The sequence below is a fragment of the Ovis canadensis genome, chromosome 5 (assembly GCF_042477335.2).
Source record: "Ovis canadensis isolate MfBH-ARS-UI-01 breed Bighorn chromosome 5, ARS-UI_OviCan_v2, whole genome shotgun sequence".
NCBI classification, from domain to species: domain Eukaryota; kingdom Metazoa; phylum Chordata; class Mammalia; order Artiodactyla; family Bovidae; genus Ovis; species Ovis canadensis.
In genome coordinates, this window is record NC_091249.1 from 52,756,171 (window position 1) to 52,773,410 (window position 17,240).

A 17,240-nucleotide genomic window follows, 5' to 3' on the forward strand; every position below is an offset into this window, starting at 1 on the left:
ATGTCACTAGTGCCTCGTTTCCCAGTAGGTGGAGATCACTTTCCTCGCAAAGCCCAAGGTTTAGTTCAGCATCCATTAGGGTGGTTTTGCTGTGGCCACTGTCCTCTATCTACTGCTGCCTAGCACATGAGACAATGGATGTGTCTAGCAGATCCTTAACAAGTATTTGCTGAATAAACTAATCCAAGTCTATGGACAGGGTCAGGTTTGTCAGTGCTGCAGGTAGAGGACAAAAAGCAAGTGTGGTTGTGACATTCCAAAGTGGAAATGAGTGACATAAATGCTCTTTCCTTCTCCCTTTCCTACCACCATCCCTCCCTCCCACCACCATCAAAACTTACCTTGTTTGGAAGCAAGTAGAAGAAATACTTCTAAAGAGAGGCATGGAAACTATGTGTATAAAAACAGGAATCCTAGAGAGAACCAAGAAACTATCTGACTAAACACTGTCCTCTTGTAAAGAGTGGAGTTTGGAGCCAGAGAAACTTGACTTAGAATTTGGCCTCTACTGATAAGCCCCACCAGGAAAATTCCTCGACAGGTTACTTAATTCTCAAAAGACTCACTTTTCATTCTTTGAGTTACCTAGTTAATAGTCTTATATATGTATGCTAAGTTGCTTCAGTCGTGTCCAGCTCTTTGCAACCCTTCAGACTGTAGCCCACCAGGCTCCTCTGTCCATGGGATTCTCTAGGCAAGAATACTGGAGTGGGTTGCCATGCCCTCCTCCAGGGGATCTTCCTAGGGATCAAACCCATGTCTCCTGCATTGGCAGGTGGGTTCTTTATGACTAGTGCCACCTGGGAAATCTCCAGTCTTACATATAGTTAACATACAGTCTATTTTGTGACTGACCACTCGCCCAACCTGTCCACTCCTAGTGGTTATTATCCAGCCCCAGTATGAGGATCAATCCAATCTTTACTTCTGGTGGAGGTACTACCGAGTTTCTCATGAAATCTGAGTTACTAGCCCTGAGGGATGAGTCCCCTGCTGCCCTCCTTGGCCTGCATCTGGTATAACTTACCCCACCAAGACAAGACACACAAATGGCTCTCTGTGTGTTCTTCCACCTAAAGTATGTCACAGCCTGTTTACTTTTGAAGAATTCCTTTATTGGAGTTTCACCTTACCTTGCCACAACTATCTGGCTCTTCATGGCTGAGAATGAGCACTGACAGAAATTCATAACATTTTACAATAGACAATAAACACATGTAGTGCATGAAATCGTTACAATAATAACACAAACAATCATTTAACAGGATTGTTAAGAAGCAGGAATTTTCTCCTATCCCCCAATAACAGGTAGCTACTTAGCTTTTCAGGTCCTGCAATAAAATGCCCTCCTGCTCAGAATTCCTATTCATAGGAATCCCTGAATCAATTCTTTCTGCATGTTGAGGATGTGTTCCATTAGTTATTAAATGTGCTAAATTTCTGTCCATGGTAGAACCTTCATTTGTAGCATAATGTGTGATATTTTCACTTATCACACATTCATGATTCATTAAGTGTATTTGAAAATTTTTAAAGTTTCACCCATTCAATAGTGTATATCACAACATTACAACAGTACAGTCCATTCAACTTGATTTATTTATGAGTGACTCTCCTGTTTTCTGTAAGATTTATAAGTCTATATGTTTTACATTTCCTACAATGAAATCCAAATTTTCACAAGTTGCCATCACTCCCCCAAATCAGTTATATCAAAGTTATTCTTCATGACTACTACTATATTAATTTATATTCCCTGAAGCCTGTTTCCTTTCCCTGAATTAGCCTATTGGAGGTCCTTCTTGGATCTTGTCCACTGACCAACGGATAACTGGAATTCAAAGCTATTCCTGAATTTCCTACATTTCTACTCAAAGAATTTACCCATATATGAACTTTCTGTTGTGACTATGTGACTTCTAAATGAAGTCTTTTTCTCATCTGTATTTCTTATGTCCAGAAATGTCTACTTATTTTGAAGGCTTTTTTCATACTCCATCACTTTGATAGGTTTTATTCCCAGCCTGAACTAAATATTTCATATTCCAAAAGGGCTCACCTACTTCAACACTGGAACCTTCCTTGCTGCCTATGACTGAAAATCACAGAGAAAAGAAATTACTCATGGTTTCATTTATACTGGGTAAATTATAAGCCATGAACAAGGACCTCAAATACTCTTATAAAGTTTTTCTTCCATTTGCGTTCCCTGATACTTGGTAAACTCTGCCTCCTATAGAGACATGCTCATCCTGGTCCCATCCAGAGCATTCCCTCCCTCATGAGTTCTCTTCTGTGATGTGCCACTATGACTTCCCATATTTGTCACATTTAAATATTCCCCTCCAGTATGGATTCTTCTATGCTTGGTGAGATTTGATCTGATATTGAAAGCCTTCCCACACTCGTTACATTGGTATAGCTTCTTTCCAGTATGGATCCTTTTGTGTTGGTCAAGGACTGATCTATAATTGAAGGATTTCCCACATTCACAATTATAGGGCTGCTGCCCACTATGGACACTTTTATGGTTGATAAGACTCGAGTGTGAGATGTACGCTTTCCCACACTCATCACATCCATAGGGTTTCTCACCTGTGTGTATCCTTTTATGCACTGTGAGGCCTGAGCTGTTCCTGAATGCCTTCCCACAGCCATCACACACATAGGGTTTTTCCCCTGTATGAATCCTCTTGTGTTGGGAAAGGAGCGAGCTATAACTGAAAGACTTCCCACATTCAACACATTTGAAGGGTTTCTCCCCAAGATGGACTCTTTTATGGCTTATAAGAGTTCTGTTTGAGAAAAAAGCTTTTCCACATTCATCACATGTGTAGGGAGTCTTGCCAGGGTGGGTACTTTTATGGTTGATAAGGCTTGAGTGTGAGATGTAGGCTTTTCCACACACATCACATTTATAGGGCTTCTCACCAGTATGAATTCTTTTATGCACTTTAAGGCTTGAGTTGTTTCTGAAGACCTTTTCACACCTGTCACATTCATAGGGTTTCTCTCTAGTATGGACCCTTCTGTGTTGAGAAAGAAGTGAGGTGTAGTTAAAAGATTTCTCACACACATCACATTTGTAGGGCTTCTCCCCAAGATGAATTTTTTTGTGATTTACAAGGGTTCGGTATGTGATAAAGGCTTTCTCACACTCATCACACTTATAGGGCTTTTCCCCAGGGTGTACACTTTTATGATTTATAAGGCTTGAAAGTGAGATGTAGGCCTTCCCACATTCTTCACATTTGTAAGGTCTCTCCCCAGTGTGGATTCGTTTATGGACTTTAAGGCCTGAATTATTTCTGAAGGCTTTTCCACACTCATCACACCCAAAGGGTTTTTCCCTTGTATGAATCCTTTTATGTTGTTCAAGGGCAGAGCTGTAATTGAAGGATTTTTCACAATAGCTACATTTATAGGGCTTCTCCCCAAGATGGATTCCTTTGTGATTTTTAAGGCTAGAGCGTGAGATATAGGCTTTTCCACACACATCACACTTATATGGTTTTTCCCCAGTATGGAGTCGCCTGTGGACTTTGAGTCCTGAATTGTTTCTGAAAGTTTTTCCACAGACATCACATACATAAGGTCTCTCTCCAGTGTGAATTGTTCTATGCTGAAGAAGAAGTGAGTTATAGCTAAATGATTTTCCACACTCCTTACATTCATGGGCTTTCTTCCCAGGGTGAATGCTTTTATGGACTGCCAGGCCTGAGCTATAGCTGAATGCTTTGCCACAGACATCACACTTGTAAGGTTTCTCTCCTGTGTGGATCCTTTTATGCACAATAAGGCCTGAACTGTTCCTAAAAGCCTTCCCACATTCATCACATTCATAAGGTTTCTCTCCAGTGTGGATAACTTTATGCTGAATGAGGAGAGAGCTATAATTAAATGATTTTTCACACTCATCACATTTATAAGGTTTATCTCCAAAGTGGATGCTTTTATGATTTAGAAGTGTTCTGCAGGTAATGAAGGCCTTCCCACACTCATCACATTCATAGGGTTTCTCTCCTGTATGAATCCTTTTGTGGACTCTAAGTCCAGAGCTATTACTGAAGGTTTTCCCACAGATGTCACATTCATAGGGCTTCTCACCTGTGTGGATCCTTTTGTGGACTCTGAGGCCAGAGCTGTTCCTGAAGGCCTTCCCACACTCACCACACTCATAGGGCTTCTCCCCAGTGTGAATTCTCTTATGCTGATCCAAAACTGAGCTATAATTGAAGGATTTTCCACACTCATCACACTTACAGTTCTTTTCCCCAGAATGGGTGCTTTTGTGGTTTATAAGGCTGGAATAGGACATGTAGGCTTTCCCACATTCCTCACATTTGTACGGCTTCTCCCCAGTATGGATCCTCTTGTGGACTCGAAGGCTTGAGCTGCTTCGAAAAGTCCCTCCACAGTCATCGCACTCATAGCGTTTTTCACCAGTGTGCATAATTTTATGTTGAACAAGTCGGGAATTATATTTGAAGGATTTCCCACAGTCATCACATTTATGTGACTTCTTAACAGCACTGGCTTTTTGCTGTAGACTGGGATGAGAGTTTCCATTAATGCTCTCCACACATTTGACTTGTTCACTGTTTTTCTGTTCTATAGGGACAGTCTGGTGTGTAACATATTTTGAGCTCAGATGTAAGCTTTTCTCAGATGCCTCATCTTCCTGTTCTGTCTTTATATTTGCTGTATTCCTGGCTTTGCCAATCTTTTCCCTGAAGCCACTTTTGTCTTCCTTCATTCTTTTTCCCTCAGGCTTGTCCATCTGATTTTCTACCTTGCTATCCCAATCACAAGTTTCACCAACCTTAGACTCCTGCATATGATCCTTGTGAAGACCTTCCACTTTTGGCCACACAGATTGTGCATTTCGAATATTTTCATACTTTTCAGTTGATTCCTCATCCTCAGTGCCCCTCGTCTTCAAATGTGACACTAAACCAAGAAAATGAAAATGATACCTTCACTTTAGAAAAACTGAAGGAATTAATATCCAAATTCACTCATTTACTCCACAAATGTTTACTGACCACTTATGGTGTGATAGATATCATTTTTAACTGCTAGGGATACAATCATGGACATGCCAAAATTTCTACCCCTGTGAAGTAATGTTAAAATGCTAGAGCCCTGGGTTGCCAATAGAACAGAGACGTTTTCTATTCCTGCATAACAGCTTAGCATGATGGCAAGTTGAAATGGATTGGAATGATGCACAGAATCAAGGGCAACATTGACCATTTGTTAAAATGCCACCTAGTCTCTGAAAATCAAACAGAGGGTCGAAAGAGTCTCTGAAGAATAGGAGACAGAAAGATTAATAAGACAAAAGCTAAGAAGTCATAATCAGCAGAGGGTTGGCAAAACTAAAAGAGAAATCAGTACATGAGTGGAGGTAATGGGGAGTTGGTTATGAAATCATGAGGACAGTCATGCCAGAGATGAGAAAGAAAACAAGCTGCAGATGCCTGTTGTTGGTATAGCCTCCTGGATTTCCTCTCCAAGGAAAACACTGACCCTGGAGAGTGGTTTAGTCAGGGAAGAACTCTACATGGAAGAACACACTCTGGCTTGCCAGGCAGAGGCACTCATTCCCACTTTATGAACAGGCTAACTGCAGTCAGAGCATATCAAAGATCAGAAGCTAAAATACAAACTGTCAAGCAAAGGAAATGATACTGTGAACTGATGTATTAAATAACATATATAAGGTATGGAGAACACTGCCAGTCACTTGGTTAATTCTATATGCTATAGCAACTAATTCATTATTTAATCAAGATCAAGTTATCGGATAAGGGTTGGAACCTGGGGATAAACCACAGGACTCAGGAAAGGCAAACTCCTTCTCAAAGCAGATTTTAAGGCCCAGGCAGTGACTCCTTATTCCCTTGAAGGCACTCTACACACAGCTGGCACTCTGTCAGCATGCACCTGCTAAAAGACTGACTCTTGAGAACAGAAGCAACAGTTCTAACTTAGTTGTCTCCCAGCCTTAGACAATTAGACATCTGTAATTAGACTTAGTTAAAATTCAGACCTCCCTCTTACCTGGGTATCAGACCCCACCTTGGTCAATACTCTGTAATTCTACTTAGAAACTCTATGTGAACATGTGATAAGAAAGCAGAAAAGTAAGATATATACTCTGGAGTGGACACATATAAACACCTGCACTCATGATCCAATTTACGCTTACAGGAGTGAATAATGTACTCTGAATTAACATTTACAGAACAGGAGGAGCTAGGAACTCAGAATATCACCAGGAAGCTAAAATAAAGAATCACTTGGTAGACATTTTAAAAAATGAAGATGAAAAGGTAGTTCATCTGAGAAGGCTTCACAAAATGACTATTAAGTAATATCAGGTAGGAGATCATTAGAAGTCACTGAAGAATGGTGGCACAACCCTAGTTCCATGCTCCCTTTCTTGGGCATGAACAACCTTGGGCAGAACAGTCATGCCATTTAAAATGTGAAGGCTACTGAGTGGTCACTGGAAATCCAGACCATCAATAGCAACACACCTTTTATCTGTGCTCTGAATCCTGCTCCCATCACATGAGGGACCCTGCTCCACCCATTCCCTTTGATCTGGGCCCTTCCAGCTCTACTCACCCTCAGCTCTGAGAAGAGAAATATGTTCAACTTTCTGCAACACAAAATCAAATCTCCAGAAATTGCCAGGGAAACACAAAATTTGTCAGAGTGGAAAAAGAGAAAAGGAAAAACTGTAAGGGAGGAGAACTACTCATACTATTTAAATATTCCAAAGGCTGTTATAACTAAAATAGTGTGGTGAAAAGTGAAAGTGTTAATTGCTCAGTTATGTCCAACTCTTTGGAAGCCCATGGACTGTAGCCCACCAAGCTCTTCTGTCCACAGAATTCTCTAGGCAAGAATACTGGAGTGGGTAGCCATTCCTTTCTCCAGGGGATCTTCCTGACCAAGGGATCAAACCTGGGTCTGCGGCATTGCAGATGGATTCTCTACTGTCTGAACCAAACAGCCAAACAGGGAAGCCCAGTGTGGTACTGATATATAAAAAAACAGAATAGGATAAAAATCCAGAATAGTTCCAATTATACACAGAATCAAGTATACAATAAAGGTGGTATTTCAAATTAATGAAGCAAAAACGGTCTCTTTAACAGTGTTGGAAGTAGATCCATTCTTTACATCATTCACAGGAATAAACTCTAAATGTAAGTGAAGTGAAGTGAAAGTTGTTCAATCGTGTCCAGCTCTTTGCGACCCCATGGACTATACAGTCCATGGAATTCTCTAGGCCAGAAAACTGGAGTGGGTAGCCTATCCCTTCTCTAGGGGATCTTCTCAACCCAGGGATCAAACCCAGATCTCCTGCATTGCGGATTTTTTACCAGCTAAGCCACAAGGGAAGCCCAAGAATACTGGAGTGGGTAGCCAATCCCTTCTCCAGACGATCTTCCTGACCCAGGAATCAAACTGGGGTCTCCAGCATTGTAGGCAGATTCTTCACCAACTGAGCTATCAGGGAAGCCCTCTCCAAATGTAGCAGAACTCTAAATATTAAAAAGTGACACCAGAAAAAAACATGGGTGAATGCCTCTACAACCTGAGTACAGAAGAAGTTTTTTATGACCCAGATGCAATAAAAGATTAACAAAGCTGATTACATAGAAATAAAAGTAAACTTGCATGGCAAAAAATACCATTAGCAAAACCAAAAAAATAAATGACAAAGTGGAAGAAAATATCTGCAACATATATTATATACAAAGGCTAATATCTCTAATATACAATGTTTTAAAGTTAAAGAGACTAAGAATCCTACAGAAAATGGGTAAAGAATATGAACAAACAATTCATATAAAGAAATACTAAAGTGGTCCTTAAACATGTTTTCAATTTCACTCGTAGTAAGAGAAATGCAAATGAGAACTATACTGAGATCCCCTTTCTCACATGTTAGATTGGCAAATATTCGGAAGCTTAAAAATATACTCTTTGGGCGAGGCTGTGGAGACAGTCTCATACATTACTGAGAATGCAAATTGGCATAACCTCTGTTGAAGGAAGTTTGCCAATACCTACACAAACATGTATGCATTATACTCCAATCCAGAAATCCCATCTAGGAATTTACACTGAAGATATACTTCCAACAACACAAAAGCATATGTGCACAAAGTTATTCATCATAGCATTATTTTTAATTACAGAATCTAGAAAATCATCTACATGTCCAAGCGTAGAAGACTGGTGTATATGGCACATATACACAATGGAGTACTAAAAAGAAGAGTAACATTTCTATAAATTGTTAGGGAGCAATTTCCAGGATATGCTGTAAAGCAAAAGAGAGCATATATGCTACATCTTATGTAAGAAGGAAAATAAAAAATAAGCATATATAACTATTTATCTTTTTAGTAATGAGAAAATCCACAAAACAGTGAAGGCTGTTTCCTATTAAGTATAGAGTGGGGGAATAGAACAGAAGAGAGAGGGGAGAGAGACATTCTGATTACAGCTTTCTGTATAGCTTTTACTCATGGAAGCATGATAATGTTTTGCAGATTCAAAAAATAAAATTACATCAATAAGACTGGGAAAGGGGGAAAGCCACTAAACTATAAAGTGAATGGGAACCAATGAACTCATTTGTGTTTTACATGAATTTGGTAAATGTAAGACTAAAACAAAAAAACAGGAAGAACTAACTCATGTCACTTGGGTACATAATATATAACTTTGTAATATATACTCTCAGTTTGGGGAAGGCTGGAGTGAGCAGCGGGGAAGAGCTGCAAACAACTTAACTAGTTTGGGAAGGTTTGTTTCCTGTAGTGTTATGGGCAAAGCAATTCAGAAACAATTTTAGATCTATTACTAGACTGAGTAAATGTGTTGATTTAGTTGGGAGCCAGAGCTCTCCTAGAGGAAGAAGGAACATAATAATATGGAATAGGGGAAGACATGAAAGACCCTGTGGGGACAAATCAGAGGTATTACTGTGAACTTATGGTTTCTAAATTATATACAAATGTGCACATTATATAAATGTACATTCATATGTATGTATATTTGTATGTGGTGGTGGTGGTGTAGTCAATAAGTCATGTCTGACTCTTGAGACCCCATGGACTGTAGCCCACCAGCTTCTTCTGCCCATGGGATTTTCCAGGCAAGGATACTGGAGTGGGTTGCCATTTCTTTCTCCAATATTTGTATGTATATATGTGTAAATGTACATATACTTGCTAGCTTTGTCTGCTGAAAAGCTAAGAATCAAAAATATCTGAGTTAATGAGCACAATCCAGCACCTTGTTCTTGGACTCTACTACCATTATCTACTAAAATGAACCTGGAGGATTCCAGGCTGGGGCCAGGATAGGTATAAGATGAGCTGAGACATCGTTATGACAGCAAATTAAAAAAATGCTCAACAACGACAAAAAGATGATGTGAGCATATGACAAGACCACAAGAGCCAGCTTCAACACTGAATTTATGCTCCATAGCAATTATGTCAAGAATTATAAACCACTGAAAATAGGATTACATGAGTTCATACAGGTATAAACGGGAGAAAGGGAGGCCTCCTGTTTACAGGAGAATGCCAGGGCTGGTTGGTAAATGTGGAGGGAACAGAGTTGGAAGAAAAAAAAAAAATCAGCATTCTGCAATTATCAGAGTAAAGATTGGATCAGGGGAGAATTATCAAAGGATTCTAAGTCTAGGGGAATTCTCACGAGAAGCAGTATATATGCAAGGTCTTAAAATACTCCTTCACAGACTGCAAGGGAAAAAATAGTAATCACATAGTAAAGAGATTAAACCATGGCTTGGCTGGTCCTCTTAAATTAGTATCACCAATGGGGGCAGATAAACATCATGTGATTCTAGAAGTGACACCCTGAGAAGGACACATCACCTACAGAATGCATTACCTGAACTGAAAAATAAATATCAGGTAGATCAGATAGATCCAAAAAAAGAACATTCTACTAAAAGGTATTTATATTCTTCAAAAGTATCATTGTCATAAAATACAAAAGCTACAGAAATGCTTCATATTAAAGCAGGCTGAAGAGATTTGACCACTAAATTCAATACGTGCTATCAACTGGATCTGTACTGCAGGTAAAGACTGTTATAAAAAATAACAGTGTCAACGGATGGAACTCGAATACGCATGTTAAGTCAGGCAAAAGTCATTAACAACTTTTAAGTTTACTGAAGCTGACAACTGCACTGTAATTATGCAAGAGAATATCCCTATAAATACACACTGAAGTGTTATGGATAAAGGGCCATGATGTGTATGTTACCCTCAAATGGTTTAGAAAAATAGATAGATATGCATGAAACATAAGAGAAGGAAGGTAAAATGAAGTAAAAAGTTAACCAAAGGTGAATGAATAAAGGGTATTTTTTTCACTATTTTTTAGTGTTTTAAATATATTAAAAATGTGATAATTGTTAGGATTTATTTTTCATTCTTTACCTTTTAAAAATTTTTATTGGAATACAGCTGATTTAAAATGTTGTTTCTGCTGCATTATTATTGAAAATTTTCTGTATATTGGAAATTAGTCCCAATAAAAAGTTTGTGTGTGTGTGTGCGCTCACTAGTGTCCGACTCTTTGTGACTCCATGGACGATAGCCTGCCAGGCTCCTCTGTCTATGGAATTTTTCCAGGCAAGAATACTGGATTGGGTTGCCATTTCCTTCTCCAGGGGATCTTCCCAACGAAAAAAAAGTTAAAGTGTAAATTTAAAATTGTCTCAACTATTCCTTCCCCTTCAGATACTGCTTTTGCCATCCTGCCTCCTGTCCACAGTTGCATATTGAAAAAGTGGTCTTCAAGTCCCATCTCCCCACATGCCGCATCTATTCAATCTGATTTATGCCACTCAGGCCATGCTGCATTAGCTTCTTCAGGGCCAGGTGCTGACTCCTGAGTTTGCTGACCCTTGGATGTTCTGGCCCCCTGTTGCATCTGAAACCTCTCCTCTTCTGACTCTACATAACCTTCCTAGGCAGTCCCATCTATATGTGTGGCTCCTATAAGCTGTCTTGCAGAGCCTCATCTCTGGCCCAGACCCCCTCTTCAATTACAGAGTCTCATATCCACCCATCTTTTCTTCTGAATAAATCAGAAGTGGGCTCTCCCCTTTCCCTCACCACTCCACATCCAAAAGACCATTTAAGACCACCTATACAGTTCTCAAGTTCTCATCCCCAACCCCATTCCCACTGCTAAGAATTTAGTTTAAGCCCTCCTAAATTCCCTTCCAAACTTCTGCCATAGTCTCCCTACCTTCATTCTTAACCCTGTGCAATTTTTCTTGCAACACTATCAAGAATTGTGAGCCCTCCCCAATAAGTGTTTAAAGGCTATCTAGTGTGGTGCTTGCAGAGAAGGCAATGGCACCCCACTCCAGTACTCTTGCCTGGAAAATTCCATGGATGGAGGAGCCTGGTGGGCTGCAGTCCATGGGGTCACTGAGAGTTGGACATGACTGAGCGACTTCACTTTCACTTTTCACTTCCATGCATTGGAGAAGGAAATGGCAACCCACTCCAGTGTTCTTGCCTAGAGAATCCCAGGAACGGGGGAGCCTGGTGGGCTGCCATCTATGGGGTCGTACAGAGTCAGACACGACTGAAGTGACTTAGCAGCAGCAGCAGCAGCAGCAGTGTGGTGCCTGAAGCTTTCTGCATCTCACCAGCTGGAGCAACTTGCTGGGGCCATACTAATTCACCCCTTGCTGACACCACACTTAGAATCCTTGGCCCAGATGGTTGGACCCTTTCCCCTCTAATAGACTAATTCTCAATTCCCTTCATGTCCTCTGGGATTCCTTGTTTGATTGGCTGTGGCCTGGCCTGGTCTGCATGAAATCGTAAGTACTTCACTGTTTACACCTCTGGCCTAGACAGACTCCAGGAGTCTCCCCGTTCTAGCCCTGCTTAACCACCTGTTTGGGGAGAAGCAGATTTTCCTATCATCTGACGTAGTCCACCCAATCCACTTAACGGCTGAAATCAAAACAGGGCAATATACATGTGCATCTTCACTGAAAGCAGATGGTCGGCAATGGAATTCATATTACGAATTGACTAAACAAAACTGATGACTAAGAAAAGGTCAGTCAAAAACAGAAGCAGAAAAGCTAAAAAACATAATGATAGTACTAGGAGACTTGCAAACTAGTAGAAGGGTCTAGCAGGAATATAGCCAATATATGATAATAATGGCAGACATAAAGCATGGATGAGGGAAGAAGGGGAAGGGACATACTCTGCTTCAAAGAACTAAGAAAAGCTTCAGGAAGAAAGGTCTAGTTCCAGTGGACAGAAGAGCAGATGCAAAGGGTTGGTGTTCACCATGCCCTGGACATATGGAACAGATGATGGCAGGCACAACTGGATAGGTGGGCAAAAATAAGGGCTGCAGCAGGGTCTGCCCATCATACTAAGGAGTCCAGGCTTGATTCAGAGGAGTTTTAGGTGGAGTGGAAAACTCAGATATACATTTTGGAAGATCACTTATTCTATCAAATCAGGAGGTTAAAGGGGCTAGATAGGAAACATTTTAGGCTTTGTGGGGCACATACAATTCTATCAGTTGTTTTTCTTTTTGGCTTGCTTTTAAGCATTTCTTTTAAAATGTAAAAACCATTCTCTGCTTGCAGGCCATATAAAAACAGATCAGAGATCCAGAAGTCTGCCAATTCCTGCTAGACAAAATCAAGGAATCAGAATTAATTTAGGATGGTGTGAGATAATGGCATTTTGGCTACATTTGAAGTGTCTTTTTTTTAAGACTATGCTAGGTGAAATGGCATAATGTCTGGAATTTCCTTTAAAATACTTCAACAAAGAAATATAAAATGGAGAAAAGGAAACAAATATAGCAGAATCCTAATAATTGTTGAATCTGAATGATGGATGTACCAAGTTCATTATACTATTCTACTTTCCTATTATGTTTACATTTTTTTCATAATATAAAATTAAAAGAAAGATTACTCATTCTAGTTGCAATGGGAGAATGGATTGAGGAGGAGAACTTAGTACTAGAGTCTGGAAGATTATTATAAGCCAATCAATACTGATGTGGTTGCTAACTCATGTGTCCCCTATGACACAAGAAAGGAATCACTTCAAAATCACAATTCCTACACAGAAAGAAAGCCAGATGGGTTTAACTTCTTAAAAGTTCTCAACACTATAGGGGAACTCCTCTTGAATCAGTTCTCAACAGAGAGAAAACTAGTTCTATCCATATAGCCTAGTTATATCAGTTAAAAGTTTAAGCAATAGTAAGCCATTCACTCCTTCTAAATTACATAGGACCCACAACATCTGGGCACTTCTGTGCTTCACATTATTCATGTTCTACCACCAATGCCTGGAAAAGCTCACGCAGAGAGTAAGAATCTGTCCTTAATTTTTGCTATCCCTGCCCAAGAAAGTCAGGAGCCACTTCTTTAAGAGACTAGACAACTCAGAAGAGAGGAATTGTGGCTTACTCTGGCTGAAAATTCCCGCCTTAACAACAGACTTCAACAAACAACAGGTACAACACATCTGCAGCTACTGAGGATTTTCAGAGTACCAACCATATTCCACAAATCCATCTACCATCTGGATTCTGTGTCTTAAGTTGCTGGATATTATACTGGACTTGAAGGTGACGAACAAAAGAAAGAAACAGAGAAAATAAGAGCGAATATGAGCACAAAATGCTTACAGACTCAGAAGTGAAAGGATAGGACAAATGAAAGATGAGACTAAGGAGTGTGTGAGAAAAGGGTTATGCAGATGGGAAGAAAGTATGGTTTCTGCTTTAGTTACTGCATTTAGTTTTTAAGTATTGGAATTGTAAATGGTTAACATAAGTTGGTTCTACTGCTTAATCTTTATGATTAAGGGTGATTTTTTTCCTTAAAGTAAAAAATGAAATAGAACATTCTCATACCTAGTAATGGGGAAGAGAATCCTAGTCATCCTAAGGAATAAGGTAAGCAAAGGAGATTTTGAAAGGGGGACTGAGAGATTTTCTGAAGCTAAAAGGGCAAGACTGGCTTGAAGAGTATCATTAATAGACAGTTGTTTGTGCTACTGTAAGGCTAAGTATCATAAACACAAGTATCAGGAGAGAAAAGCTACTTGGTTTTATTTGTTCTTCAAACACTGTATGACATGTCAATCCCTTCTTTAAAAATTCTTGCTCAGATATGCCCTGGGACAAAGTCACTGGGTGTTCCGTAGTTTGAAGTTAACAAAGAAACTGGAAACAACCCAAATGGCCTAACTAGATCTTAAAAAATGATGGTACATCCAAAACATCCAAGGCCACAGGACCGGAAAAGGTCAGTTTTCATTCCAATTCCAAAGAAAGGCAATGATAAAGAATGTTCAAACTACCACACAACTGCACTCATTTCACATGCTAGCAAAGTAACGCTCAAAATTCTCCAAGTTAGACTTCAAGAGTGCGTGAACCGAGAACTTCCAGATGTTCAAGCTTGATTTAGAAAAGGCAGAGGAACCAGAGATCAAATTGCCAACATCTGTTAGATCATAGAAAAAGGGAATTCCAGAAAAACATCTACTTCTGCTTCACTATGCTATGTGCCTTTGACTATGCTAAAGCCTTTGACTATGTGGATCACAACAAACTGTGGAAAATTCTTCAAGAGATGGGAAAAGCAGACCACCTGACCTGCCTCCTGAGAAATCTGTATGCAGGTCAAGAAGCAAGTTAGAACCAGACATGGAACAAAGGACTGGTTCAAAAATGGGAAAGGAATACATCAAGGCTGTATATTGTCACCCTGTTTATTTAACTTATATGCAGAGTAGATCATGTGAAATACTGGACTAGATAAACCAGAAGCTGGACTCAAGATTGCTGGGAGACATACCAATAATCTCAGATATGCAGATGACACCACCCTTATGGCAGAAAGTAAAGAGGAACTAAAGAGTCTCTTGATGAAAGTGAAAGAGAAGAGTGAAAAAGCTGGCTTAAAACTTAACATTCAAAAAACAAAGATCATAGCATCCAGTCCCATTACTTCATGGCAAATAGATGGGGAAACAATGGAAACAGTGACGGACTTTATTTTTTGGGGCTCCAAAATCACTGCAGATGGTGACTGCAGCCATGAAATTAAAAGATGATTGCTCCTTGGAAGAAAAACTATGAGAAACCTAGACAGCATATTCAAAAGCAGAGACATTACTTTGCCGACGAAGGTTCGTCTAGTCAAAGCTATGGTTTTTCCAATAGTCATGTGTGGATGTGAGAGTTGGATCACGAAGGCTGAATGCAGAAGAACTGCTACTTTTGAACTGTGGTGTTGAAGAAGACTCTTGAGAATCCCTTGCACTGCAAGGAGATCCAACCAGTCAATCCTAAAGGAAATCAGTCCTGAATATTCATTGGAAGGACTGATGCTGAAGCTCCAATACTTTGGCCACCTGATGGAAAGAGCCAACTCATTAAAAAAGACCCTGATGCTGGGGAAGATTGAAGGCAGGAGAAGAGGATGACAGAGGATGAGATGGTTGGATGGCATCACTGATTCAATGGACATAAGTTTGAGCATGCTCCAGAGATGGTGAAGGACGGGGAAGCCTGGCGTGCTGCAGTCCATGTGGTCACAAAGAGACAAGAGTGAGTGACTGAACAACAACAAAAACATCCAAACAGTGGCCATGCCACTCCAATACTGCAGTGCTGTATTTAAAAAGAGAAAGAAAGAAAGAAAGAAAGCTTTGTGTTCTGATGACCTCTAACACAGATTAAGTAAAAGAAGCAAGGTGCAGAATTTTGAACAGTACCTTACTACCTGTATGAAAAAAAGGAGGGACTGAGTACATTCAAATTTACCAATATGTTTGCATAAAGAAACTGGATACACTCAAATTATCTATCAAATGCGGTTGGTTTTCTAAAGGGATTGGGCCTAGAAAGATGGCTGAACAGAGGGAGATCTTTTCATTGATATCTTTTCACATTTTTAATATCTGAACCATATGAATACATTACATAGTCAAAAACTTATTTAAGGAAATACCCTCCTGCTTTCAAAAAGGAAACACTCCTGCGGCCTCCTAATCCAAACGTTTTAGAGCAGCACACCCGGCCCAGGCCTTCCATTCCTCTTTCACATCCCCACGCCTGGATTCCCTAGAAGCCTCCTCGACCTATTTCTCCCTACCTAGTCAATTCCTTCTCTTTGTGAGAGGCAGCGACAGACAGCCTCTTCCCGTATCTCTCGTCTGTACAGAAGGTGAACTCTCCTAGGGCGAAGGCCGGGCAGCGCCTCCCAGCGATTCGATCAACACCTGCGGCAGTAGTCTCAACATCACGGCCCCACCAAACAAAACAAAAAGGGTGTGGGGCGAGGAGGTCAAATAACATGACCCCTCGGGATCCTTCCAAAGCTCGTATTCACTCTCAAATCCCAGGGACAAACTTAACTGCCACGGGCGCAGAACTGGGGGCTTTCTTTAAAGCACTGATTTTCTGGGTTCCCCTTTCGCCCGAGACAGCAGCGAAGAGCTGAGAAACACGGGTATGGGGCCCCCAGTCCTCCACACACCTGGCAGCCCCACCCCAACCCTGGCCCGCTCGGACAGCCGAAGTTGGGGCCCACAAGGAACCCGATATGTTCCAGGGGTGGGCCCTACACCTCTAGGCCGACCCGAGGTCTTCCCTCCCCTCTACGTCCCCCATGCGCTTCCTAAGGGGTCTGTAGCGAGAGGGCGCGCTTCCTCCCCGACCCCTCCCAAGATCCGAGGAATAGCCGAGACCCGGCCAAGAAGGCAAGGGCGTGGCAGGCTAGGGCCGAGGGCGGGAGCGCGGGCGGCCTCGGACTCACGTACTGGTTGTGGCGGCGCCGCGGGAGCCCGGCCGCCGGCGGGACAAAAGCGCGGACGGCCCGGCCGGAAAAACCCAGGTCCGCTCTGGGGCACTTCCGAGTCCTCTCTACGAGGCTGGAGGACTGACTCGCTGATAGCTATTTTTTCGGGCACGTGACCAGTGGTACTCTGCGACGGCATCCGCGGCTAGAGAGGACTTGTTCCTTTACAGTTATAACATATATATTTAATTTATAAATTAATGTGAAGTGCTCATCGTGGCGCGCGTTGGAGACGAACCCACGAAGATTACAGTTTTCTAGGACTTCAACTTGCGGCGTAGGGCGGACA

The 17,240-nt window shown here is 41.1% G+C and overlaps 1 protein-coding gene across 2 annotated transcripts; it reads right to left on the minus strand.

Moving 5' to 3' along the window:
* Positions 1–1,093: 1,093 nt before the first annotated feature.
* ZFP62 (ZFP62 zinc finger protein) lies at positions 1,094–17,018 on the minus strand. Of its 2 annotated transcripts, XM_069591810.1 has the most exons (3): positions 16,914–17,018; positions 16,247–16,373; positions 1,094–4,950 (listed from the first exon to the last, which is right to left on the minus strand). In XM_069591810.1, the coding sequence occupies exon 3, from the start codon at positions 4,835–4,837 to the stop codon at positions 2,234–2,236; it is 2,604 nt and encodes an 867-aa protein (XP_069447911.1). In that variant the 5' UTR covers positions 4,838–4,950; positions 16,247–16,373; positions 16,914–17,018; the 3' UTR covers positions 1,094–2,233. The 2 variants fall into 2 exon arrangements, with proteins under 2 accessions (XP_069447911.1, XP_069447910.1); XM_069591809.1 differs by lacking the exon at positions 16,247–16,373 and having other exon boundaries at positions 16,914–17,014.
* Between the last annotated feature and the right edge of the window lie 222 nt (positions 17,019–17,240).